Source organism: Catharus ustulatus, chromosome 3 (assembly GCF_009819885.2).
Source record: "Catharus ustulatus isolate bCatUst1 chromosome 3, bCatUst1.pri.v2, whole genome shotgun sequence".
Taxonomy (NCBI): Eukaryota; Metazoa; Chordata; class Aves; order Passeriformes; family Turdidae; genus Catharus; species Catharus ustulatus.
Window position 1 is genome coordinate 59,624,730 of NC_046223.1, and position 25,156 is coordinate 59,649,885.

The window sequence follows — 25,156 nt, forward strand, 5'->3', positions numbered from 1 at the left end:
AATCTTAACTGTGTGTCAGTGACATACCAGGGTGTGCATGGAGACCCCAAAGGCTTCTCCTCTGCACTTTTATTGATTAATCCTAGAAGTTTTTAAGGGTAGGCAATTAGTTCATGAACATCAGCGAGGATAGAAACGACATGGTAGTTATTTAACTTTTAAACTTACCTGGTGACTTGTGTCATGTACTTGGACTGCTCCTAGAAAATGGAGATGTTACTTAAAGTGTCTTTCAACCTGATGGCGAAATGTGCACTCTGTCCAGCTGCTGTAGGAGGAGTGGACATGAAATGATAACTGCCACCTAATGCCACTTTCTTCTGGACAACTTATTAGATATATTCCATGATTGCCTTTTTCCTACTAAGTAGTTAATCAGATGGAGTCAGTGAGCAGAAGGTGGTGTGGCCTTTGATACTGATTTAGTGCAACTGAGTAATATGAAGTATTTGGTGCTATTTCTTGGGAACAGTACTAGCTGATTTGTAGTGTGTTGCTTTGTGGAAGCAACATATCTCTGAACTCATGAAGAAACATGAGTGATTGTAGAGGGAGCTCAATGCTACAATACAAATGGTTCCCGCTCTGGAAGGAAGCTGTTATGAGGGGTTGATATTCCTTGCTCTGGGAGCAAGGGTGTGATGAGGCATATGCACTGACAAGACTTGGCACTAAAACTTCTAGCAAGTTTCCAAACTAATTGTAAGCATGCAAGGGGTAAGAGAGTATATGTATTGGCCTGTAGTGAACAAGATATACTGTCTGAATTTGTTTTTTGTTGAATATTACTTTAACTGAGAAAATTGGAATCCGCTCACAAGTGTCTTTAACACAATGTACTTTGTTTTTAGCAGAGAGAAGCTAGTGGTTACAGAGCACCAAGTCCTCAGATGGTGCTGCCATAAGTTCCCTGCTAAACGGGAGCTTGTAGCTGTATACATTTATAACTGGAGAGATTTTAAGTCATGTGCGTGTTGCTACTATTTACGTCTTTTGCCTAGGAAGTTGTGTTGGCTTCCTTCTGCTAGTCTGTGGAAGAAAAGAGGACACCTTGACTGTATCTTCCAAGCAATCATGTGATAAGTAACACTCTTGCTCTCAAAGCAGAATGTAGCTCTTAGGTTTAAGAGAGCTGCATTGCACTTTGGCTAGCATCAGTTCTATAAGGTGTAGAACCTGAAGATGACCTCTTGATAACACAGGGAATAAAAAAGGCGCAAACCATATGTGTCATCTTTCTGCCCAGTTTTTTGCCTTCTGCTTCTCTTCTGTTCTCTAGGCTGTATTACATGGGTGCAGTGTAGTTTTGCTTGCCTTGGGTGAGGAGGTAAAAGGCTGGGCAAAGTTCATGTAGGCGTGTTTTTTTAAAATGAAACAACATTTCTCTCTAGAGTAGACATAAACTAAAATGGAAAGGGGGAAGCTGATCCATGCTTGTAGTATTTTCTGTGGTTCAAACCAAAGTAATTGCAGAATTAAAATATACTTGTCAAAAAAACAAAAAACCAAAAAAAACCAAAAAACCCCAACCCCAAAAAACCCAGGCTGGAGTTAGCATGTAAGATGTAAAAGCAATTGGTGTTTTATATTAACCAAAATGGGCTTGAGCAGAAACATTTCGGTGGCCTGAGCTGGTGCTCATCATGCGTGAAATGTGCTCCACCTTTCCCCTTCATGTCAAACGCTAGGGAGGAAAGCAGTGCAGTGACAAAGCACTGACCCTACTCTTCATGCAGCATGTGAACTGTGCTAAAGGGGTTGGGAGATGTGGGGGATTTACTCTTAGGCAGTGGATCTGAGTTGGTTTTGTCTGCAGACAGTGTCGGTGCACAGGCACCAGTGTGTTCTTCATTAAGTAGGTCAACGATCAAGTGGAGCCAGCAGTGTGCTCCTGCAGCCCAGAAAGCCAGCTATATCAAAAGCAACGTGGCCAGCCGGTTGAGGAAGGTTATTCCGCCCCTCCTTTCCCTCTGTTGAGACCACACCTGGGGTCATCAGCACAGGAAGGACGTGGAGGATGTTAGAGCAGGTCCAGAGGAGGGTCGCAAGAATGCTCATAGTGCTGGAGTACTTCTATGAAGACAGAGTGAGTTGAGGTTGGTTAGCTTGGGGAAGACTCCAGGGAGACTTTATTGCAGCATTCCAGTGCCTATAGGAGGCTTGTAAGAAAAATTAAGACAGACTTAGCAATGCCTGTAGTTGTAGGACAAGAGATAATAATTTTAAACCAAAGGAGGGTAGATTCAGACTAGAGAAAAGGAATAAATTTCTTTAGGAAGATGGTGGTGAGGCACTGGAACAAGTTATCCAGAGAGGTTGCAGATGCCCCATCCTGAAAATGTTCACCATCAGGCTGAACAGGGCTCTGAGTAACTGATCTAGTTGAAGGTGTCCCTGCTTAATGCAGAGGGGTCCCTTCTAAGCAAAACCATTCTATGATAGACTCTCTCTCATCTTGTGCTGATGCTATTATTATAAATGGTATAAAGGCTGAAAAACTGATAAATAGAAGCTGGTAGGAGTGAATTGTGACTGAAACTTGTTGGTAACAGCTTTCCTTGTTCCTAAAGGAGATGTCTAGTTTGTAGTAGCACCTGCTGCTGTAGTTTTATTTTAAAAAGTGTTGGCTATAAATCTTAAAGAAAGTAGAAGTGTGATTAGAGATGTCAAACGCTATCTTAACTTGGATCTGATCTTCCAAATCAGAAAATCCACAAAGATCTTCAGTTGTACTGTCTTCAGGTGAACTGGTATGTCTTGTGCTGCTCATTGTTTGAAACTAGACCCTGTCTGTTGAGCTTCGATGAATGTGTTGTATTATAACACCCTTTTCTCCCCTGCTTCTCATTTTTAAACCCTAGGTGACCTGACCTTGCAAAAAGTTTCTGAAAGTCTTCTGGAGCTCAACACTACACGTAACTGCTGGCAGCAAGGCAGTGAACACCAAATTCAAAGCAATATTAACTTCCTGTGTGGGAAAACACTGGTAAGTCTAAATAATGCGCTGTTATCTTCAATGGAAACGACAAGTAGTTCTGACTTCCTTTTTAAGGAGACTTGCTGTATATTTGGATGTCCTGATTACTGAACTTCATAGCTTAAAAGAAGAGCCACTTCCTTTTTACTGTTAAGGTCATGATTTATTGTGGCTTTCTAAATTCAGTCCTCGTAGAAAATTGTTGCAGGTCTGCAGCTTAGTTCTGGTTATGGGCTCTTGTCTTTAATGTTTTGACATGGTTGGCGCTGTTTTATTTTTTTAACTTAGTATGGAGGAATGAGTCAACAGGGTACCATTACAGTGAGAGCTGCTGTTTAATTGGTGGCTGTGCCTTAGCTGCTGTGGACCTGACATGACTGTTTAATAGAACAATATTGAAGAAAATGACTGACCTCTGTTACAGGGCAGCATAGTTGACAACAGTAAACCTTAGGTTTGGTCTGCACGTTGTTAAACTAACAGTGCTTATAGAGCCAGCTGGGCTTCTGAGGAAATAGTTGTTTGTGAGAATGTGTTTGAAGTGTGATTGGAGGTCCCCAGAAAGTTTCTAGGGGCCTTTGTGCGTGCAGTTCACTTCAAAGTGCTTTTGGAATTTCACCCTCCACACACTTAACAGATAGAAGAGCTCAGTGCAGACTGTGATCGGTTCACATATTTGTGTATCCGGGAGAAGTATTTATTGGTGCTGCTGTTGGCACTGACACTGCTATTGCACACCCTATCTTGGAAATCCAGCCAATTCAAACAAAGTGCCAGTGCAGCAGAGACTTAAATGCTTCTTGTTCTATTTCAGCAGATGACTCTTTAAACTAAATTAGAAATTATTGCTCAACTTCAACTATAGCACCAGATCATACAGATCTTCAGACTTCTGGTTAGCTCAGTTCTAATACCTGTTCATCTCATGACGTAGTAAAAGGATTTTGTAATAGTGTCTGGAACAACTTGTTTCATCCCTTTTTATGGCAGGGTTAAATGAGACAAGGAATCAGTTTTAGGTATGCCAAACTGCTTCTAGCTGAGGTGATGGAGGACAAAGTGAAGAATTGTTGTGTTTTCACTGAGAGACGTTCTGTTGAACATCCAGTTCTGAACCACAGTAGAACCCCTATCTTGCAATATATACAGGTGTGTATAACATGAGCCTATAAAGATAGGCATCTAAGGTCAGGGATGTTCTTTCTGTGTAGCAGAAGAGGCTGCTAATCAGTTGCTTCTCTAGGATAAAAGGGATCTTATAAACTGTGCATTACCTTACTGTGTAACCTATTTATATGTGTTTCTGTTGGTATCTTCCTTTCTAGTAAGCAGATAGGACTGGTGCTTCTGTCATTGTCAGTTGGCATAGTGAGCACTTCTAAAAGATGGAATACAGTTACTGCATATTAGGATTGGCACATGTTGAGTATTGGTGCATATGCAGTTGAAGGATTTGGCATCCTGCATCTTCCTGAGTTGCCCAACAAAGCTGTTATATAACAATCTCACTGTTGACAAGTACCATTAAGAAACTGTATGCCCTTGTGCTGTGATGTATTCTGTTTTCCTTAATCTCTTGAATAAACTTCTTAGTGTTTATTCTACAGATGTAAAATAAAACCAGTCTGTTTTTCAAAGCATTATTTTTTCTTACTTAAATAGGGTACCCCTGAATTTGTAACAGCAACAGAGTGTGTGCACTATTTTGAATGGAGGACCTTTGTGGCTTGCAAGAAAGACTTGTTTAAACCTGTGAAAGAGGTAATGTACTTTCCATGCAGAAGTTAACTCTTCACATACATGATAATTTTAATTACCTGCTGCCACCCCAAATTAAGCTCCATAAACCGATGTTTTTCATAGGTATATAAAGCATAAATGTTGGAAGTTGGTGGAGCTGAGAATTTTAAATAACTCTTGAACCTTTTCTGTGCATTGGGTGGTTGTTTATAGTAAAACTCTTCTAAAAACTGGAGCAGAAGAGTCTAACTTTGGATGCCTCATTTTTATCAACATGTCTAGCTTTGAGCTTCCAGAAGTAAAAATACTTCCACATACTAACTGGGCTTCATATATGCCTGTTCATAACTTCCCCCTACTTGTGTAGCATGGTTTGCATGTATTTTTTTTTGTTGTTGTTCTAGGTCCCTTGCTATGTGTTTGATGGAAATCTCAAGAAACATGACTTGAATCCTCTCATCCAAGTTTCAGGACACTACTTGGTGGATGATTCTGATGATGATTCCTTGTTCATAAATGTCTGCAGGGACATAGGTTTGAATGGTTGCTTGTGTCACCTATCAGTGTGTAAATTTCTTGTAGTGCGGTTCTTTGCTGTTGTCTCCATTAAAGTTATCCTATGTCCAAAGATCAGTATTTCAAGACTTAGATAATTATTTCAAACTCCCTGCCCTTCAAATATTGAGGTGTTCAGAGATATGCCCCTTCTGGATGCACAAGTACAGTTTAAGCCACTTTTTTCTAAGTGGGAGGGCACAGTTTGCCTTGTATGTTTGTTTGCTGCCAGATAGGACCAATATTGTTCACAGGGCTTCATGTGCTCCAAACTTATTCCTTTGGACTCCAGGTTGTTGTCCAGTTCCAGATGAATGTTCTGAGGTGCCTCTAAAATACTGTTTGGGTGCTTGCCTAAGTACCAGTGCATAGCTAGCACTTTCCTCTCAGTTGAGAGTTACACGTGTAAGGAGTTAAACCAGCAAAATCACACATTTGAAACTTGCTGAAAAGGTTGGTTTAGCTGTATACTCCCACTGCGATATTTACTCTGCAGTTGAATATGTATTTTGTGCCTCTGAAAGAGTTTAATACTTCTAGTATTAGTGGGAGATCTCTTCTTTAAATGTCTCACATAGTGTGAAACTTTTTGCTGGCTGCTTTGAATTAGATGGTTAATAAGAAACAAAGAAGGGCATAAAACCTTCCCTGTAAGGAACGTTACTTGGTTGTGGGGAAAAAAATAAATACTTGGCACGCTTTCAGAAGTTTTCAAAACCCTGTGTATCCAGCAGCCGTACTAGCAACTAGCTTCAGCTACTTTTTCAGGAAGGATGAAGTTGCTGTTCCCAACCAGGGCAGCACAAATTACCACAAGTAATCCAGGCTTTGTCTTGTCAGTTTTACTTTCTAATGTAGCCTGGTTTTTAGAAGTGTTTTTAGAAGAAACCACAGATAAAATGGCAAGATACTTCAGGTAGAGCAGGGTTTAGAAACTGAGTCCTATAACTTCTTTTCTATGTGCTATAACCAGGAAGTTCAAGTGGAGAGACCAGAAGGTGCCCTCCTGGCAGCGCTGCTTGCTTGTTACATGATGGTCTGGCGTATGATGTTGGCCGTCCAAAGGAGCAGCTGAAGCTTCAAGATAAAGACAGGTATGCAGTTTTTGTGGTGATACTCCTGTGGACATTTCAGTCATCTGGCCTGGAAACAACACTCTTGGTAACAGATGAGTCTCCTAAAACATAACATTAATACCTCTTCAGTGTTGAAGCAGTAGCAGAAAACTATTCAAAAATACTGTCAGAGCAGTCTATCAGGTGTTCTGTGGTACTGCCATAACAGATCAAACTTGCTCCTTTGCTGTGAGAGACTTCTTTTTACAGAATTGCAGAACTCTTAGAAGCAAGGAATGATTGGTGGTCTTGGCCCACATCATGGGATTTGGTCTTGTCTGCCTACTTTCTAAGGGCCCACAGGGTAAATGCATTTGGATCACTGTGGGTTTGTACACTGCTTTTGGCCTTTGTGGGTTTCTTTCGCATTAATGAGTTCTTACCAGAAGAAATAGATAAATAATGCAAGACTTGGTGTTCCTTGTGATAGTAGAGCTGGTGGAACTACAAGAAACTTTTCTTGATGATGCTTCTGTTTACTGCCTTTTGTGTTGTAAGTATAGCTTGATGTAAAAAAAACCCCAAACGAACAAAACAGCAAATTCCCCCCCCCCACTCCCAAAAATGATGAACCAACCAAAAAGCCCCCTAAAACCACCCCACACCACAAAAAACTCCACCACCAGCAAAAAAACCCAAAACATCAAAAAGCAAAAAACCATGTTAAAATGCCACCCAAGCAAATAAATGTGGCTCAGGGAACTTCTGATATTTCTGAGCTTCAGATCATCTGAGTCTGCTTGTCTTGTCTGCAGTGTCAATAGTACCCATGTTGATTTCTGCAGTACTCTCTTTATTTCAGATGCCAGCTGAAAAAAACAAGCAGAATAAATTAATAACAGGGAGGATCTGACCAACTGTGATGAAGTTGAGGGTTTTGTTTTTGTTTGCAAATGAAATTGTTAGACCTTTGTTCCAGGGCTTTTCCCCAGCATGAAACAAGTGTCTGAGGTGTTCTGTACGAAGGCAGTAGCTTGCATCCGAGGAAGCACAAACTTAATCTCATACTGAAGTGCAACTGTTAGTACTCTAGAAAAGTGCTAGGCAAGCAAAGTTACCCCTGCTAGGATTGAAGAGCTCTTCGGTGCTTCAGGAGTATTCACTGTATGTGTTCTATCTAGGGTGACCTGGGTGTTCTAGGGTGGCCTGGGAAGGAGTACGGTGATTGGATATCTGTGTCCTGAGGTGCAGGGAGGCCAGCTAGAGGTGTGGCTTATCTGAAGCCGGAATGTCACTGCTCTGGGAGCTGTTGCCTTCTTCTGCCTGTTAAACTGCATAGAATAATAAGGCATAGCTGGGAAGTTGTGGTGGTCTTCCTGTTCTCTCATCCAAATCATCTTGCTATTTGTCTCTCCCTGTCAGATAATTACTATGTTTTATTCTTACTCCTGCTTCACTTGATCTGACTCGGCTGCCTTGCTCCTGTCAATTTGCCAATGAGTTAATTTTGATGTTAATTCTGGGGGCAGAATGGGAAGAGTTTATATGTAGAGAGATGGTAAAGTACAGGAATGTGGCAAAACCAGAGTGGGTATTGCGTTCAAAAGTTGCAAAAACATTTGCCACATCTGCTCTCCAGTAGTAGTTTTGAGAGCAAAACTGTGATTATCCTGTGTTCCTGTGATTATCAGCTAAATTCTTGCTACAATATGAGTCACAAGGCATTCAGCATAGTCTTAAGTAGAGTACCAGAAGATACTGTATTAAGTAATTTTGCTTGGACTATTTTAATTTTTATTTTTAATTGACTCTTAAGATTAACGGAACGAGGATCTCCTTAAAAGTTGCTTTCAGGAGCAGGGCCATGTTAGTATATTCTGCCTGAGTGTCTAGCAAAGATTGAGTGTTTTAAGAATATCCTTCTGTGCAGTGCGGTGTCTTAATTATTTTTTTTTTGGTTTGTTGTTTTCTATTTCTAGGCTTGTATTGAGTTATGAGAGACAATACAAGCGTGATGAAGAAAGGCCAGGCTTCTGCTTAGGCCACAATCCAGCAGTGACAATCACTTTTGTTTGCCCATCAAAGAGGGGAGAAGAGGTAACTTCAGTGTTTTGCTTTGTGTTAACTGCCTGGTCTTTAACTTTTGTGGGTATTATCTTTCATTTTTATTCAGACCTGAAGAGAGTGTAAGTATTCCCTGCTTGTAGTTTGTGAAGAGCGTGAGATTCTAGGTATACTCTTAAAGTCTTCTAGAATTTAAGAAATACCAAGAATTTAAATAAAATTTCCCCAGGAGTGTGTTGTCCCTTGTATCGATGAATTTGGTTGTCCCTTTACCAGTTCAAGACTTTTCTCTAAGCATAGGATGGGCTTAGTGTAGAGTTAAGCTTGGGCACATTGGCACAGAGCTTTGCTTGCTAATGAGCACTCTTCCTCTTCAGTCAGGCTGGACATGCTTATACATGTTGTCTGTTACTTGGTTTCTTTTTTAATCTGTTCTTCCACAGAGGAACAAAAAGTAGTTAATAAGTGTCATTGCATGACAAGACTCTGTCACTTAATAAGCAGGCTCATAAATTCTTTTTAAGTAAAATCTCTAGTGTTCAGCAATAACTCAGTTTATGCAGGACAGTTTTAGCCTAACTTGAATGCAGTGTGACAGTCACTTCAATGTGATGCTGAGTAATTTCAGCAGCTTACATTCCTTGAATTGGGCAATTGCTAATGTTCTACCATTTAATGCAGTGATGCTTTTCATTGCAGCTTAGTGAAGAGGGAGCTCTTGTCTGGCTAATTCTTGGTTTAATGTTTAGTCCCTCATCTGACCTAGATAGGTCCCGCACTTCACTCTCCTTGCTGCAGAAATAAACCCAGCTCTTGTGTACTGTCGCTTTGTACTACCTTGATATAGTAGTGCATTTTTGTAGTCTGAGTAATATTACTGAAAACTTACTTGTAAACTTACTTGTGCCTGTAAGATACCTGTGTATCTGCCAACTGTTCCAGTGGATGGCAGAAATACAGATTTATGAAACAATTTGAATTTCTAAAATTTCACTTTAAAGGGAGGAAAACCAAGACTACTGCTTCTCCTGGATATCTGAAAATATATCACTACAGAAAACTCGTCTGATGGAAGGGTTGGCTAAAGAGTTCCTAAACGTCTATATGTTGATTTGGACCGAGGGAATCAAAGTTGCTAAAACACCAGTGTCAGTGTCTAAAAGTCTGCTTCACCTTCAGAGAACATTTGACCTCTATTCCCCGCACTGAGGACTTGTCTGAGGCAAATGCAATCCAAGCTTAGGCCGTGTGGGCACACATCTTTGCCTTTTCCAACACATTAAGGGAATGTACTTTTAAAAGTACTCTTACTTCTGCTGTCCTTCTGCTAATGTCTGATGCTTTACTACTTCTTGGACTTGTAATAGTTTGCCACATCATCTAGAAGACCTGTTTTGTTTCTTCTCAATACATATTTTTGAGAAGAAACAACATTTGTGTGCATCTTAAGAATTTAAAGGTGAAGTAGTTGTTACTGATCCTAAAGGAATGTGATACTGTTGATTTAAAGATTGCATCTCAAGTAAGTCTACTTTTAATTTAAATTCTGTTCAATTCTGTTTTAGAGTGCAGGTCCCAAACTTACAGCAAAAACAAATTGCCGGTATGAAATTGAGTGGGTTACTGAGTATGCCTGTCACAGGGATTACCTGGAGAGTAAGAGCTGTCGTCTGACTAATGAGCAACATGATATCTCCATTGATTTAAATCCACTTAATCAATATTCGGGTAAGCTAGTATTTTTCTTGTTTTTGTGGTTTTTACTACCCAGTTTTGCATTTCCTTATTTAGGGACAGAAAAAACGTCCTCTGTTGATATTTGGAGTTTCATGTCTATCCTGATGTATCCTGTATTATGTATCCTGTGTTAAAACTCCTTTTTATTTTTTATTGATCCAGAATATGTCCAACCATATTCAGCAAAAGATGACAAAGGGGAGTATTTCTATTACTTGAATGTATGTGGGAAAACCAGTGCAGGTAACTGCAAGGATGGTACAGAATACATTTCATCTTGCCAAGTAAAAGTTTCAAATAACCAGCAAAAAGTGGCAGGAAGATTTGCGAACCAAACCCTAAGGTGTGTAAATGCTCTTTAACCCTACTAACTGGTCTCATTGGTCTTTGTTTCCTGGTTGATGCTTACTTACTTGTCACGTAATCAACAATTGATAGAAAATTCAAACAGTTTTGCTCGCTTTGTTCATTAGAAAAACTGTAACAGTATACCAGGATAGCATTAGCAAACAGAGGAGCCAGTGAGGTTCCTGGCAGAGACCATCATCTAGACAGGAAGACTTCCACTGATTTTGTTGTCCCAGTTGCAGATTGTGCTGCATTGCCTGTTGTCCTCCTTTTTACATGTAAAATAGTATCAGAAGAAGCTGATTGCCAAGTGGCATATTGGGATAATAGTTTGCGTAAGATTGTAGAGCAGAGATTAATTAATGTAGATACGGTCTTCCATTTTGTCTGTGACAGGTTTGTTGCAGTGATCTTCCAGGAAGTATGACTTGTTCCTCTTGCAGAAACAGCCACACAATAAACTAGTGGGAATAGATATCCCACAATACCTAGGGGACCTTTAGAGCATTCTTTAATCTCTATAGAAATTAATGAAAAGTGATCAGAAAAATCAGTGGATGCAAGCCTTTGTTGGTGTAGAAATGTCAGTATTGATGTTGAACTAGCATTTGTTTTCCCTTGGAGCAAGACAATTAATAAATGAACAAGAATATGACTTCTGTTCTGTGAAGAACACTGTGTGATTGTCTGACCCCACATTTCTATGTAAAACTGACTTCTTACTCAGGTACTCTGATGGGGATCTCACTTTAATTTATCCGAATGGTGATGCCTGTAGTTCTGGCTTTCAGAGAATGACTGTCATAAACTTCGAGTGCAATGAAACAGCAGGTGAGTTTAATAGGCTGGGACAGCTCTGCTAAGGGTTTGGCTCTCGTGCTTGAAGTAAATGCTTGCTTTGAGCTACAGATAACACAATAAATAAATTTTGTTGCATTAAGTGATAATTACGATGGCTGATGGGATGTGCTGTGTAGTAGCATTGCTAGTCTTAAATTTACACTGATACTTGAGAAGATGAAAGTGTAAAAGAGCCTTTTTTTTTCTTAACCAATGGTATAAAAACAGAAACACAAGTCCTCAGCAGCAAAGGGACTTTTTGTCTTCCTTGCTCGCTGCTAGTCTTCAAGTCTCCTTGCTTTTTTCCACTTTCCCCACTAGAAACCTCATAACTGTTCGTCTGTTTTCCATGTTAAGGTAATGATGGTAGAGGAACTCCAGTATTCACCGGTGAAGTTGACTGCACCTATTTTTTTACTTGGGATACAAAATATGCATGTGTTAAAGAGGAAAAAGATCTCCTTTGCAGAGTTACTGATAAGAGAAAACACTATGACTTGTCACCTCTAATCCGCAGTTCAGGTAAGGCAATAAAAACTAGCTTTCAGTTATTTTTACATCTCCAGTGCAATTCTTTAGCTGAATATTAGTCAGCTTTTGTCGTTCTTAGTTGATTTTTGAGATGCTGGTGTTTGCTTACCTCATTCCAGACAGACTGAGTGCCTTAGTAGCTGGGTCCACGACTGCCTTGGTTGCTGCCATCTTATGTGGTTTTAGTCACAGAATCACAGTTTGGGTTGGAAGTGACCATTAATGATCATCTAGCCCGATTCCTCTGTTGAGGGTAGGCACACCTTCCACTAGACCAGGTTTCTCTAGGTCCCATCCAGCCTGGCCTTGAGCACTTCCAGGGAGGGGACATCCACTATCTCTCTGGGCAGCAACCTGTGCCAGTCAGGATCCACCCAGTGGCTTGTGCGAAGAGGATACCTTTGGATCCATCCAAAAATGGCAGGATTTGGCAGCTGTGGCTTCATGGGACAGATGCAGGTGGTAACCTCAGCTGGTGGGGGAATGAAGCTGAAATCAGGGCTTCTGTGTGCTGGGGGATGCTCTGACAGAGAGGTTGCCACACAAATGTGAAGTACTCTATAATAAAAGGCATTTTGGCATGGAGATGCTGAAACAATTTAGCCAGATGACTTGTTCTTAATGACCCTCTATATTTCAGAGTCAGCCCAGAACTGGGAAGCTGTGGACAGTAGCTTTTCAGAGGTAGGAAGGAAACATTACTACATCAATGTCTGCCATAAAGTGTGGAAGAGAGGAGGAGCTTTCAGCTGTTCAGATGGTGCTGCTATTTGCTCTGTAGGTGAGTCAGGGATTTTTGTTGGTGGTGTTTCTGGCGATTTTCTCGTTTTTTTGAAGCCTCCGAAGGCTTGGCACTTCCTGTGCAAATGGAGTTGATTGTCCTGAGTGCCTTCATTTATTTGAGGAAAGAAGTTAGTAGCATGTTTCTCCTGTAATCTTCAGAGATGCTTGAAGAAAGAATGCAAGCAGCTTCTTCTAACTAAAGAACCACAGGCTTTGTAGCATGGTATGGCAAGATAAAATCAAACTCCTAATGATGTTTTCTTGTTAACTAAACAAGTGGAAAGTCTCAGTGTCTAACAGAAGCTTCACTTCTTTTCAGAGAAACAAAAGTTCTGTGTTTACTGTCTTTCTAGATAAGCAAAACAACAGTAAGAATCTTGGAACATTTGTATCTCCTCCAAAAAAGGTTGGAGAAAATATTCAACTTATCTATTCAAATGGAGACAGCTGTCCTTCTAAAGAAAAAGAAAAAATCCAAACAGTCATCACTCTAATATGCAGACCAGGTGAGAACATTGACACCCTGTTCATTGATCCAGTTAAGCACTGAAAGTCATCTAATTAGCCCAGACACGGGTGCTAAATATTAACCTGTGCTTTTGTCTTCTGTCTCTTTCTATGCGAAAGCTTGAAGCATTTTTCAAACATGTTTATGCTTCAAACGCTTGAAACCTTTGAAGCATAAACAAGGGGTTTGTTTACTAGGATGGTGGCAATGTAATTGTAGGTATTTAGTTCTGTTTACCTTTTATGCAAGTACAGTAATTTCACAACCATAAGGTGCACTACTTTTTTGCAGCGAGGAGCCGAGCGGCATGCAACAAAGTAACGAATTACTGGCAGGTGCTCAATTTGCAAACATTTGTCAAGGATTGGTGTAGCCTTTAAACGCAGCCCCAGGCACCCTCCCTGTGCAGTGGGCCCCGGCACTCCTGCCTGCTCCTGGCGCCGGCTGGCACGGCTCCTGGCTCCCACCGTGTGCCTGCGCTGTGTCCCAGCTTCCCCTCGGCCGGTGGCGGCGCTGCTTCTCGGCGCTTTCCCCCGGTGCTTTTTCACCGCTTTTTGGCACTTCCCTGTGGCCGCGCCGCTTCCCCCCACTTCTCCCCGGCCGACGGCCGCGCTGGTTCCCAGTTTCCCCTGCCCGGCGGCCACGGCTCCCGCGGTTCCTGACTCCCCCCGCATGGCTGCAGCTCCCACGGTTCCAGGCTCAGCTCGCAGCTCGCACTTCCGGGTTCACAAATTTCCGAACTTTGTACATCAGATAAGGCGCACCGGACTATAAGGCGCACTTCCGGGTTCAGGAGAAAATTTTCGTCAAAAGGGTGCGCCTTATAGTCGTGAAATTACTGTACTCTTTAAAACCTCTTGAAATAAGTCTCTTGAAGTAAGATTCTTCCAAACATGAGTAAAGTATGCTTAAGTGCTTAAAACTTCACAAATATCTGGAAGCTATACAAGGCACTTTCTTTTTCTAGATTATCTTGATGGGAAAGAGTAGTTCTGAACTACGATCAGATACTTTAGCCTTCTTTTTCAGTAAATATGGTTTGTATCTAAACTGCTGGCAGCTTATGAAAGGCAGAAACATTTGCAGAAGTTAATATTGTTTGTGTTGATTATAATAGGCTGCTAGTTAACTATCTCCCAGGAAAATAGAAAACCTCTCTTCCTCTACCTCAGCCTAAGGAACTTGAAACTTCCAAGTGTCTAGTTGTTAGGATCAGATTATGTGCTATTTGCTAATACAGCTATTGCTTTGTAGTGACGCACCAATTTTGTATATCAAAGTAGACATTTTTTTTCAAGTATTGTGATAGTTCTCAGGAGCAGATTGAGGCCTGCACCTTTACTTCTGGGGTGAACTTTTATTTTGGGGAGGAAGATGCAAAGACTTAGTGAAAAATAATTTTGGTTCCATTTTCAAAGAAGAGGTACAGTAAATTCACGAATACAAGCCGCACTGAATATAAGCCGCATCACTGGGTGTTGGCAAACATTTTGGTTTTTGTCCATAGATAAGCCGCACCCGAATATAAGCCGCTTTGTCGTTCGCAGCGAGGACCCGCGTGCAATTAGTAACAGAACTGCGGGAGGGTGGGGTTTACTGGCTGAGCTAAGGCTGTGCAGGCTCGGCCCGCTAGGGGCCGCTGACGGGGCCAGGTGGCCCAGCCCGGTGCTGCCGCTCGGGGCCGGCCGCCGCTGCCACTGGGCTCGGTCACCCCGGGTCGGCGCTGCCCCGCGGTGGCAGGCAGGGACGGAGCTTCCCCCGCTCCTACGGCAGCGGCGGCGGGCGGGGACGGAGCTTTCCCGCGCCCGTGGCGCCGGCGGCGGGCAGGGACGGAGTTTCCCCGCTCCTGCCGCGGCGGCGGCGGGCGGGGACAAAGCACCCCGTCGGCTCCCCGAGCCGCGGCAATGGCGGCGCGCGCTTCCCCCCCTCCCTGGGCCGCAGCAATGGCGGCGCGCGCTTCCCCCCCCCCCGGGCCGCAGCAATGGCGGCGCGCGCTTCCCCCATCCTCCCTGGGCCGCAGCAATGGCAGCGCGGGGCTCCCGTCGGCTCCCCGAGCCGCAGCAATGGCGGCGCGGGCTTCCCCCCCCATCCCCGGGCCGCAGCAATGGCGGCGCGGGCTTCCCCCCACCTCCCCGGGCCGCGGTAGGGGCGGCCCGGGTCCCCCCTCTCCTCCCCGGGCCGCAGCAATGGCGGCGCCGGGCCCCCCCCGTCTCTCCCCTGGGCTGTGGCAGAGGAGGAAAGAGAGCTCTCCTGCCTCTCTCCCCGCCCCCCGTTCTGCCTACAGGGAGCCAGGCTCCACCTGCGGTGCAACACAGTAGCGATTTGTAACAATCGCAAAATGCCGACTTTGCAGCTGCTCGGCTCAGCACTCTGGCAGGCACTTCTGAGGTTGTATTAGCCGCTCCTGATTATTAGCCGCATTTCCGGTTTAGGAGCAAAATCTTATTCAAATTGGTGCGGCTTGTATTCGTGAAATTACTGTACTTTTAATAATCATCTTGGTCTGCTTTTGAGGAGAAATTAGTTTTAGGTGTAGATTCCTAGTTCCTGTTGGCAGCCTAGCTGTCTGTATGTGTAACACTTTGTTCTTGTTTTAACAGGTGATCTAGAAAGTGCTCCAATCTTGATGGCTGAGCGTGAGTGTTCATATGCATTTGACTGGTATACTGCTGCTGCATGTGTCCTGTCTAAAACAGAAGGAGATGACTGTCAGGTCTCTGATCCTCAGGCAGGTATGTATTCCTGTTCAGCAAATCAAAACTTCATTAGGGATAGAACTTACGCCACAAGTAAGTTCTTATGATACTCAAGAGCAAAGTGAATTCAACCTAATGCTAAGCATCTGAAGCTTTAAGTACATACATGTGGAAGATCAGAACAGCATGAGCTTAATACTTCCCTAGTGAATGTAGGAAAGTAGACGTAATTTGTATTTTACTGAAGTAAATCTCTCTGTATAAGAAACCATGCTTTTAGTTTATCCATTTTGTTTCTGGAACAATAATAACGTAGAAGGAGACTTATTCAGGGGGAGGTGAACTAGGTGACTGACTGAATCAAAACCTGAGAGATTCCAGGACAAAATCAAACTGATAAAGTTTATTCTTTCCTAATTAGGCTTCTCTTTTGATTTATCACCTCTGGCCAAGGCAAAAAGTTACTATACAGTTAATACTGTGGACTACTTGTTTCACATAAGCGTCTGTGGCAGTCTGCCTGATGACCTGTGTCACACAAAATCGGCAGCTTGCCAAGTGCAAGGGTGAGTAACTAACTGTTGTCTGTAGGAGAAGATCTCTTGTTGCACGATGTGTTGTTGTTAATGTGCAATGATGAGCAATTTGCATGTAAAGTAATTGCTGGGCTACCTGTAATAGATTCAGGTAATTAGCATATAATTTGCAGTAATTACACTGCCAGCTGTTTCAAGCCAAATGCACATGTATGTAATCTTGCTTACAGCTAACTTGTGAGATGGAATGTGCCCATTGCTCTCCCTTTTGTTATCTGGGATTGCAAACTCTAGAGTAACTACTGCAGCTATATTAAGGCAACCTACAATATAGAGATTGAGAGTCAGCTGTTTTCCAAGAGCTGGCCTGAAGAATGTGAGCTTGCTGCACTTGGGATGAGTAGGAGCTTGCCTTAGGTAGAGGTGAAGCCCGGGGCTTGGATGTTGTGCCATGTGGCCTCAGGTTGTGCCAGTGGAGGTTTAGATTAGATAGTAGGAAAAGTTTCTTCATGGAAAGAGTTGTCAAGCGTTGAAGCACGCTGCCTAAGGAAAGTGGTGGAATTGCCATCCCTGGAAGTGGTCAGAAAATATGTGGACATGGTTCTGTGGTAAAGATTTGGTGGTGGTACTGAGTTAATCTTTGTACTTGATGATCTGGGGGGTCTTTTTCAACCTTAAAAATTTTGATCTTCATTACTAAATGGGCTGTTTGTTACAGGCATGGTCCTAGTGTGTACTGCTACTCTGACGGCATCATTGCTTTTGCTTCCTACAAACTATGTCTGAGTTAGTATCTGTGCATTTCAGGTTCCAGGTCAACCTGCTGCCAGAGCTGCAGCTGTACTTGAGCTGGCTTTGAATTACTTTCCAGGCAATGACAGTTCACTGCAGACCCTAAAAATATTCTTCAGAGGAAGGTGATCAAGCTAGGTCTGATAGTCAATGTTAAGTCTGAGTGAAGAAGCACTCCTGAACCAAAGCTGATACCTAGCAGAGAGCTATTGTGCACTACTAGGTCTTCACTGTATCGGATGTAATCGGATGAAACCAGTTTGACCCCAGCTGTGTCTGCAGTTTGACTTCTGCTTTGGAGAATGAGAACTTGATGGTATTGTCACCCTTTCAGACAAGGGAGTATTAAGGTTTTCTAGATATCTAAGCAATATGTGACTTCCTTTCCTTTTCAAAGGAGGACATCTGTTCATGTTTACAATTTCCTTTATCCTAGCTTACTGAGGTCTAATCAACCTCATTTAATTATGATGTCTTATTATGGTATCTTGTATAAACTTATGTGGTTACTATTTGTAAGACTTCTCTTACAGACAATTAATTTTGCATTCTGTTCACTCTCAAAACTCACTTTTTCTTTTCTAGTAATGATCAGTTTTGGAGTCTTGGACTGCCCAGTTCCAAACTTTCTTATTATGATGGCCTGATTCAGTTGACCTACAAAAATGGTACAGCATACAACAATGAGAATAAAACACAGCGCTCTACCCTTATAACTTTCCTGTGTGACCATGATGCTGGAATAGGTCAACCTGAGTATCAGGTAAGAAGTTTATATGAAGAAAGGAAGGATCTCCATCCTAAGATACTGACAATAGCTAGTAGGTCACTACAAGCAGAGTATTATGTGTGGAAATATTCAGTATCTGTAAAGCAGACTGAAATAAATAGCTATTTCTCTTGATATATTTGACTCTTGTTGCCACCATAAAGCTTTCCTGGACCAGTGAACAAGTGTTTACTTGGATCCAGATTCTTACCTCACTCTCCTCTAGTCCCTGTGCCAATTACTAGTGCTTTTAATAGTCTTGTATTTCTAGTTGGAAAAACCCAAACTTGCTGAGAAGTAACAAATGGTAGGACTGTGTACACAGCAGACAGCAGTTTAACAGAACCAGGGCAGGTTTTTTTTGACAAGAGCATTTTTGGTGACACAGAGAATGACAAGATCTATAACAGGACAGACCAACACAAATCAGTCTGAGAAGGTATATCCCAAAACCAAGTTGAGATGGCAAGCGTGACATATAAAGGAGTAGCAGCGAGTCGCAAAGTTGTCAGTGTGGAAAGCCTCTCTGACTTATTCTTCTTGTTTGTAGAAAGAAGATAACTATACCTACAACTTCCGGTGGTACACTGAACATGCGTGTCCAGAAATTCCGCTGGAATGTGTTGTGACAGATCGCAGCACCATGGACCAATATGACTTGTCAAGGTAGGAAAGTGACACATGCAGTGTAACCTAACTATTCTAGTTTGGTGTTCTGGCTGATAGTTCTGGCTGAAGTTGGTCCTGTGTAGACAGCACCAGAAGCTTCGCCTGTTGTGACAGTCTTGACTTGTAAGTATGTTGAAATCCCTGTAGTATGCCAACTTGCCTCCTAGGATATAAACTGATTTTTTTGGGATAGTTTTGCTTATAAAAACATATTACCTTGTCAACTGTGCTCTTTATCCCAGGAGTATTCTTTCTAATTGTAGCACTTAAAAATGAAGGGGAAGAGTTAGTCAGGAATGCCTTAGGTTTGCTCTGTTTCTTGAGACTGAGAAAGCTTGAGTCTATGACGAACGTGTTTTCTTAGAGCAGAACTTTCTCTTTCTGCACAGATTAGCAAAATCAGAGAAGAGAGGTGAAAACTGGTATGCCATGGATAATTCAGGACCAGGTGAGCGCAAGAAGTACTACATAAATGTCTGTCGACCCCTGATTGCTGTCCCAGGATGTGACCGGCGGGCATCTGTCTGTCAGATGGAATATAGGCATGTTTCTGTGAGTACACTTTCTATCCCAACTCGGAGCTGGCTTGCCTCATGAGTGAGATTGAAACAGAATGAGTGAGATTAATACAGTCACATGAATTCTGACTCCTTGTGCAAAGGGATATTCTCTGGACTGTAATGGTTGCATCCCCGTAGGAAAATGGTAGAGCTTCTGTCCATCTCTTCAAAGACCAAAACCTTATTTTTTACAAGTGTACCAATGTCACGTTTGACACTCAAGATTTTTTACCCTGTGTTTTAGAGGCAGACAAACTGCATCTCTTCTATATGAATTCCTGGAGTCTGAGACTAGTAGAAATACACATTTCTTTAGGACCAGGCTGTCCTCCTGGATATTTTGTCATACTTCAGGCTCATTTTAGATTAAACAATTTTTTTCACAGTTCAAAGATTTTGTGGTGCCCCTAACCTCCCTGAGCTTTCTTTGAATCTGAGGCATAGATTAGGCAGATGTTGCCAAGCAAACTGAAAAAAATTTTAAAAAAGGCTGGTGGGTTTCTACTTCTGTATTGCCCTGAAGTATAATACGTTGTCATAGAAATGCTAACAGCAAACAGGCTGAATCTACCCATTGCCCACTGCCTGACTTCATTGCTGATCAGAGCTGTAGGGAAAGCTGAACTAGAGACTCGCCAAGGTGTCCTAATCCCTTCTGTAAAACAGAGAGAACACCTTCTCTCCTTACTGTTAAAGGGGATGTGTTAGTGACTGAAGCCAGTCATTGCCAACACAGCCCTTGAGAGATAATTGCTACTCCTACTCGTTCCCTGTGCTTGCAACAGTCCTTGTTGTGCAAGGCTGCTTACTTTGTAGAGACACTGTAGGGCTTCCTTACTTCACTGTTTGAAATAGTGGAGTAAAAAGTGAGCATGTTGGATCAATCTAAATGCAGAGTTAATTAAAAAAAAATTAAAGGGCAGAAGTCTGTGGACAACTGTTTTGGAAGTATGTTCTTCAGTTTTTTGCTGCTATTGACTTAAAGTAATTTCTTAAAACTAGGAAACACCAGTTATGTTGAAGTGACAATGACTTTAGTGGTAGCACCTATTGTATTTCTAGTGCTCAGTTTCTGTTAGGGAATTTTAGCATTTGCTAGGCATGGCAGATCCCTGAGGTCAATGCTGAGAACACCTGGAGGCTTACACATATTGTTCTAAAGAGCTCTCCAATAAATTCTACCTACTGCAGAAGACATAGGCCTCCCTAAATTGCTAAGCTATGTAGCCCAGGAGATGCAGATGGATGTTCTAAGGTACTACAAGCACCTTATTGTAATAAAAATAAAAACAGCAAAAATGAAGCCATACCTGGTTGTGGAAGTTGTCTGTTAAATATGTGAAACTTGAATACAGAATGGGAGAGAAATGTAGAAGTATCTCTATACCTTTGTTATCTTCAAAACATGCAACCTGTGTACAAGAATATTGTAGTACATATATTTTTTGGTTGTATCTATTTTTTAAAAACTTGTTGACATGCTTTTCTTTCATTCTAGGCTTCTTATTCTGAAGTCACCTCTATTAGTAATCTTGGTGTTGCCAGCAAAGAACTAGTAATTGAAAGACCTGGACATGTTTCTCTAACCTATGCAAATGGCTCTGTGTGCATCAATGCTGATGGAAAGAGAACTACTTATACCACCACCATCCACTTTGTCTGTTCCAGGGGCACTCTTGTAAGGACAAATGATGTTCCAGTTGTTATTTCATCATAGTAGGTTTCTCATCCTATAAAATGAAGCCACATGAAGATGAGTAGTGTTTAGCAGATTCTTGGCAGGGGAGACTTCTTGAGGGTTTAAAATAGAGATAAAACAAACTTTGTAAAAACAGAACTGATTTAGATGCTACAGAAGTATGTGTCTGAGTATTTGATCATAAACAAGAACTAGATAAAAACTAGCAGCCTTGATGAACAATAATATTTCAGACCAGTCTAATTAGCATGAAAAATACATGAGTACTTAAAACTGCAAACATTGCGGACGCTTTTAAACGGAAAAATATTGTAACTTAGGTTCTGCATTCTCCATTGATTGTTGATTCTAGAATTCTTAAATCTGTATGGCTTTTGGGGATACAACTCTACATACTGAAGTTTAGACTGAGGGGACTGTTAGACTTGTGTAGACTTGTTCTTCCTGATTTTGTGAATCCACAGGTCTTACTCTCTTCTCACTCACATCTTTGGCCTGAGGTGTGGTGAAAAATCTGTCACATGGAGCAGTTATGACCTGCTTTGCTTTTGTCTGAAAACAGTGACATGGAGTGTATATAATTAATATTCCTTTCACCTTGTTACCTCACCTAACAGACTTCTGTTGCTTTACTTTTGCTGTTTTAGTTTCTTTTTAAAATTTAATTATGGACTATGTATTACACTCCAAAACTCCTCAAAGCTTAGACTGAGACAAGATCTAGTTATACATGTCTAGAGTAAATACTGAATTTAATCTGAATATTTGGATAGCAGATTCAGTCCTTGGTGAATGCTTTGTGGCATAGTAAGTGTTTGACTAGACAAGGTTTTCAGTGATGACCTTCAAAATAAATTGGGGAGAGGGAAGTGGGGTGGGAATTGTGTGCCTTCATAGTGAAGTCTTTTAGAAGAACCTGACAGTTTCTCTTAAGGTAGAATCTCAAACATTACAGAATGTTAGCTATTATACTTACTCTGGTCTTCCTCTGCAATCTGTTCCAGAGTAGCAGCCCACGGTTTATAGCTATTTTGGATTGTGTGGCCACTTTCTTATGGGAAACTGAGGCTGCTTGCCCAATCAAGGAAACAAAAGCTGATTCTCAGGTAAGAAAGGAGAATGTGAATTGTACTTGTAGTCTCACCATACAGTGTTTTTTTTCTAGCACTCCTCGTTGCTGTGTTTAAATAGCTCTTGAAGAAAAATAGCTAAAGTGAAGTCTTAAGTTGGTCATGATGTAGTCTTGTGATATCATATTGCTTTATTTTTGAAGTGTTTCTGAAATGTCTAACTTCTGACCAAAGTATTCAGATGCTTTCTCTTGAGAACAGCTTACTTGTTCTTGAATGCTTAATTTAATTTCGTTACTATATTGCTAGTAAAACTGAGTTTATATGTAAGGTTATGTATTGTCCTTGTTTTGTGCAGGTCATCAGATGAGACTTTTCACACTAAACCCTGAGATTAACTTGATTGGAGCATGGTGCTAATAACACCACGGTTGAGGGTTTGATCCCCATACAAGCCATACATTAAATATTTGGACTCAATCATCCTTGTGGGTCCCTTCCAATGCAGAAAATCTACTCCATTGCTCCTACTTTACAGGACTCAATATAAACAGATCAGTGTGAAGACAGCCCTCAGTTAAAATTTCCTTGCTCTTGGCTGATATGATAGATGCCATCTGTTAAATTGCACTTTGATATGTTGGTGTGGCTGATGTCATTGGACAAAAAGAATTGAACAAATCCACAAAAGAATTGAATGAAGCTCCTGCCAGAGCTGTTTTCTGGTGTTCTGGTATGCTGGAATACGTCTAAATCACCGCTTTGGTTCTTGAAACAAGTTAGAGGTAAAATCTACACAGAAGAAATGCAGAAGGAGAAAATAATTTTGTTGTAACTTTTTTCTCCAGTCCTGCTCTGTGCGAGATCCAGACACTGGCTTTCTGTTCGACCTGCACCCATTAGCTTCTGAGGAAGGCTATACGGTTACTGGCAATGGGAAGACTTTCTCAGTAAGAATTTTGATTGTACAAACTGTTGTTTATGAGCGCTGTTGTTGCATTTTTTTTTGTCTTGCTTAGTGATCTAGTGGAGCTTTCATTCAGTCCTTTTAGGAAATATGAGTTGGCAGGAAAGCACTGTGGTTGAGGGAAGAAAGATAACTTCATTCATCTGAGATGGTCTTAAAATCATTAAACTTCTGGTTCTTGGTGAACATAATGTAGCCACACTTTTGAGGCTGCCTTTTTGAGGTGATTTTCACCTTATGGACTCTACTGTGTGCTACCGATCTATCTGCTGATTCTGAAGAAATTTCTAAGACAAGCCTAGAAAGGGATTTAGTCTGTCCATGTCAGTGTTTTTAATGTAATCGGTATGTGCCAGTAATACTAGACTGTCACAGATAATACCATAGTGGTATCTTTAGGCCAAGAAAAAACATCCTGTACTTATAGTGGGGAGAATTTGTAGACCCTTTAATCTGAAGAGTGAGGATACTCTTATTGTATTACAGTTGAATTATAGTTTGTCATTTCCAGACTACAAGACAATTGTGTTGTGTGAAATAGTTCTTGACAAGGGTTTTTTACTGATGCAGAAATGGCTATGTGGACCTTGTTTTTCTGATGCAGTTGATATTATGTACATCTACATGTTTTTAAATCTTCTAGCTAAACATTTGTGGATACTTGTCATATTGTGGTCAAATCAATGGCAAAACAGCTGCTGGGTGTGAAAGAGAAAATCTGACACCTGTGAGGCCGCTGGAATTGGACAAAACCCTTTATCTATCCAGTGAAGGGTTTCTAACTCTTACCTACAGAGGTCCTCTTCGTGTGGAATCAGGTGAGTTCAGGAAATACACAATGTATTGTAAAAACTTACAGTAGTTTCACGAATACAAGCCGCATGGATTATAAGCCGCACTTCCGGTGCCTCGACAATGTTGCTGTCTTTGTCAATAGATAAGCCGCACCCCGAATATTAGCCGCACTTTCGTTCGTAGCGAGAATCCGTGCGCAGCTTTCACAAATTGGCCAATTAGTAACAGGATCGCGGCATAGCGGGGTTTACTGGCTCGGGGCGGGGCCAGGAAGGCTCGGCCCGCTCATGGTTGCCGACGGGGCCGGGTGGCCCAGCTCAGCGCCACGGCTCGGCGGGGCTGGCCGGGTGGTGCTGCCGCCGCCGCCGGGCTCGCTGGCCCCCCTCTCCCGTCAGCACCGCCCCGCTGCTGCGTTCGCTCGCCCGGCCGGCGGGGCTGCCGCCGCCACCGCCGCCGGGCTCGCCGGCCGCCCCACGCCGCGTTTGCTAGCCCTGCCGGCGGGGCTGCCGCCGCCACTGCCGGGCTCGCCGGCCGCCCCCTCCCGTCTGCACCGCCGCTGCGTTTCCTCGCCCTGGCCGGCACTGCAGGCCCCCGCACCGCCGGGCTCCCCCACGCTGCTGGCCCCGATTCTGCTGGGCTTCCCCCACTGCCAGGCAGCCCCACCCGCCGGCCTTCCTGCTTCTGCCATGCTCCCCTGCACTGCTAGCCCCAGTTCTCCCGGGCTCCCCCGCCCTGCTGGCCCGGGCTCTGCCGCCCCCCTGCCCCGCCCTGCTGGCTCAGGCTCTGCCACCCGCCCCCCACACTGCTGGCCCCGCCTCTGCCAGGCTTTCCCACCTCTGCCGGGGCCGGCCGGGCTCCAGCTTGGCTTGGGGCTGCCGCGGGCTCTCACTTCCGTGTTGGCAGCTTTTAGAATTTTGTTAATGTATTAGCCGCCCCGGAATATTGGCCGCACTTCCGGATTTCCACCAAAATTTTGGTCAAATTGGTGCGGCTTGTATTCGTGAAATTACTGTAGTGTGAGTGGTCTTCATTCCTTCTTTTGTTTGTGTAATGAAGTATATTTGGCTTGGTATTACTTAAGCAGACTCATTTGGAAATTATAGGAAGAAATAAAGTTATACAGAATGGTAATTGCTCAGTTTTCAGTAATACATGTGCATTTCAAAACTCTAGGAAAGTGAGTCAATACAGTGTAGGTTTTTTTCCTTAGCAGATGAGAAATACTGGTCCTTACATGGAGAAATGAATAGTCAAATTGGGAAAACAAAATGACCTCAGGTTCTTTTTCTAAGTCAAGTAATAGCTTTCAGCTTCAGTTTCATGGATGATGCTCTCTAAGGTTGTTTAATATCTGAAAGATCAGTTTTCAGTAAGCTTATACTCTCCTGTATGGAATTTTAAAATTAGTACTCTAATACTTCATTTACATGTACTTCATGAATTTAAATCTCTTTTGCAGATGAAA

General features: G+C 42.4%; 1 protein-coding gene across 1 annotated transcript in view; it reads left to right on the plus strand.

The window, feature by feature from the left end:
• The window catches only part of IGF2R (insulin like growth factor 2 receptor), a 61,691-nt gene that overhangs the window by 10,048 nt on the left and 26,487 nt on the right, over positions 1-25,156 (plus strand). The window contains exons 3-22 of the mRNA XM_033055142.1: positions 2,862-2,986; positions 4,640-4,738; positions 5,122-5,251; positions 6,246-6,366; positions 8,307-8,424; positions 9,957-10,119; positions 10,291-10,471; positions 11,204-11,307; positions 11,674-11,838; positions 12,488-12,628; positions 12,984-13,136; positions 15,739-15,870; positions 16,256-16,400; positions 17,748-17,925; positions 18,482-18,597; positions 18,990-19,152; positions 20,659-20,838; positions 21,864-21,965; positions 22,778-22,879; positions 23,540-23,714. Of these exons, the coding sequence (XP_032911033.1) occupies positions 2,862-2,986; positions 4,640-4,738; positions 5,122-5,251; positions 6,246-6,366; positions 8,307-8,424; positions 9,957-10,119; positions 10,291-10,471; positions 11,204-11,307; positions 11,674-11,838; positions 12,488-12,628; positions 12,984-13,136; positions 15,739-15,870; positions 16,256-16,400; positions 17,748-17,925; positions 18,482-18,597; positions 18,990-19,152; positions 20,659-20,838; positions 21,864-21,965; positions 22,778-22,879; positions 23,540-23,714 (2,793 nt within the window). The remainder of the gene's footprint in view (positions 1-2,861; positions 2,987-4,639; positions 4,739-5,121; positions 5,252-6,245; positions 6,367-8,306; positions 8,425-9,956; positions 10,120-10,290; positions 10,472-11,203; positions 11,308-11,673; positions 11,839-12,487; positions 12,629-12,983; positions 13,137-15,738; positions 15,871-16,255; positions 16,401-17,747; positions 17,926-18,481; positions 18,598-18,989; positions 19,153-20,658; positions 20,839-21,863; positions 21,966-22,777; positions 22,880-23,539; positions 23,715-25,156) is intronic.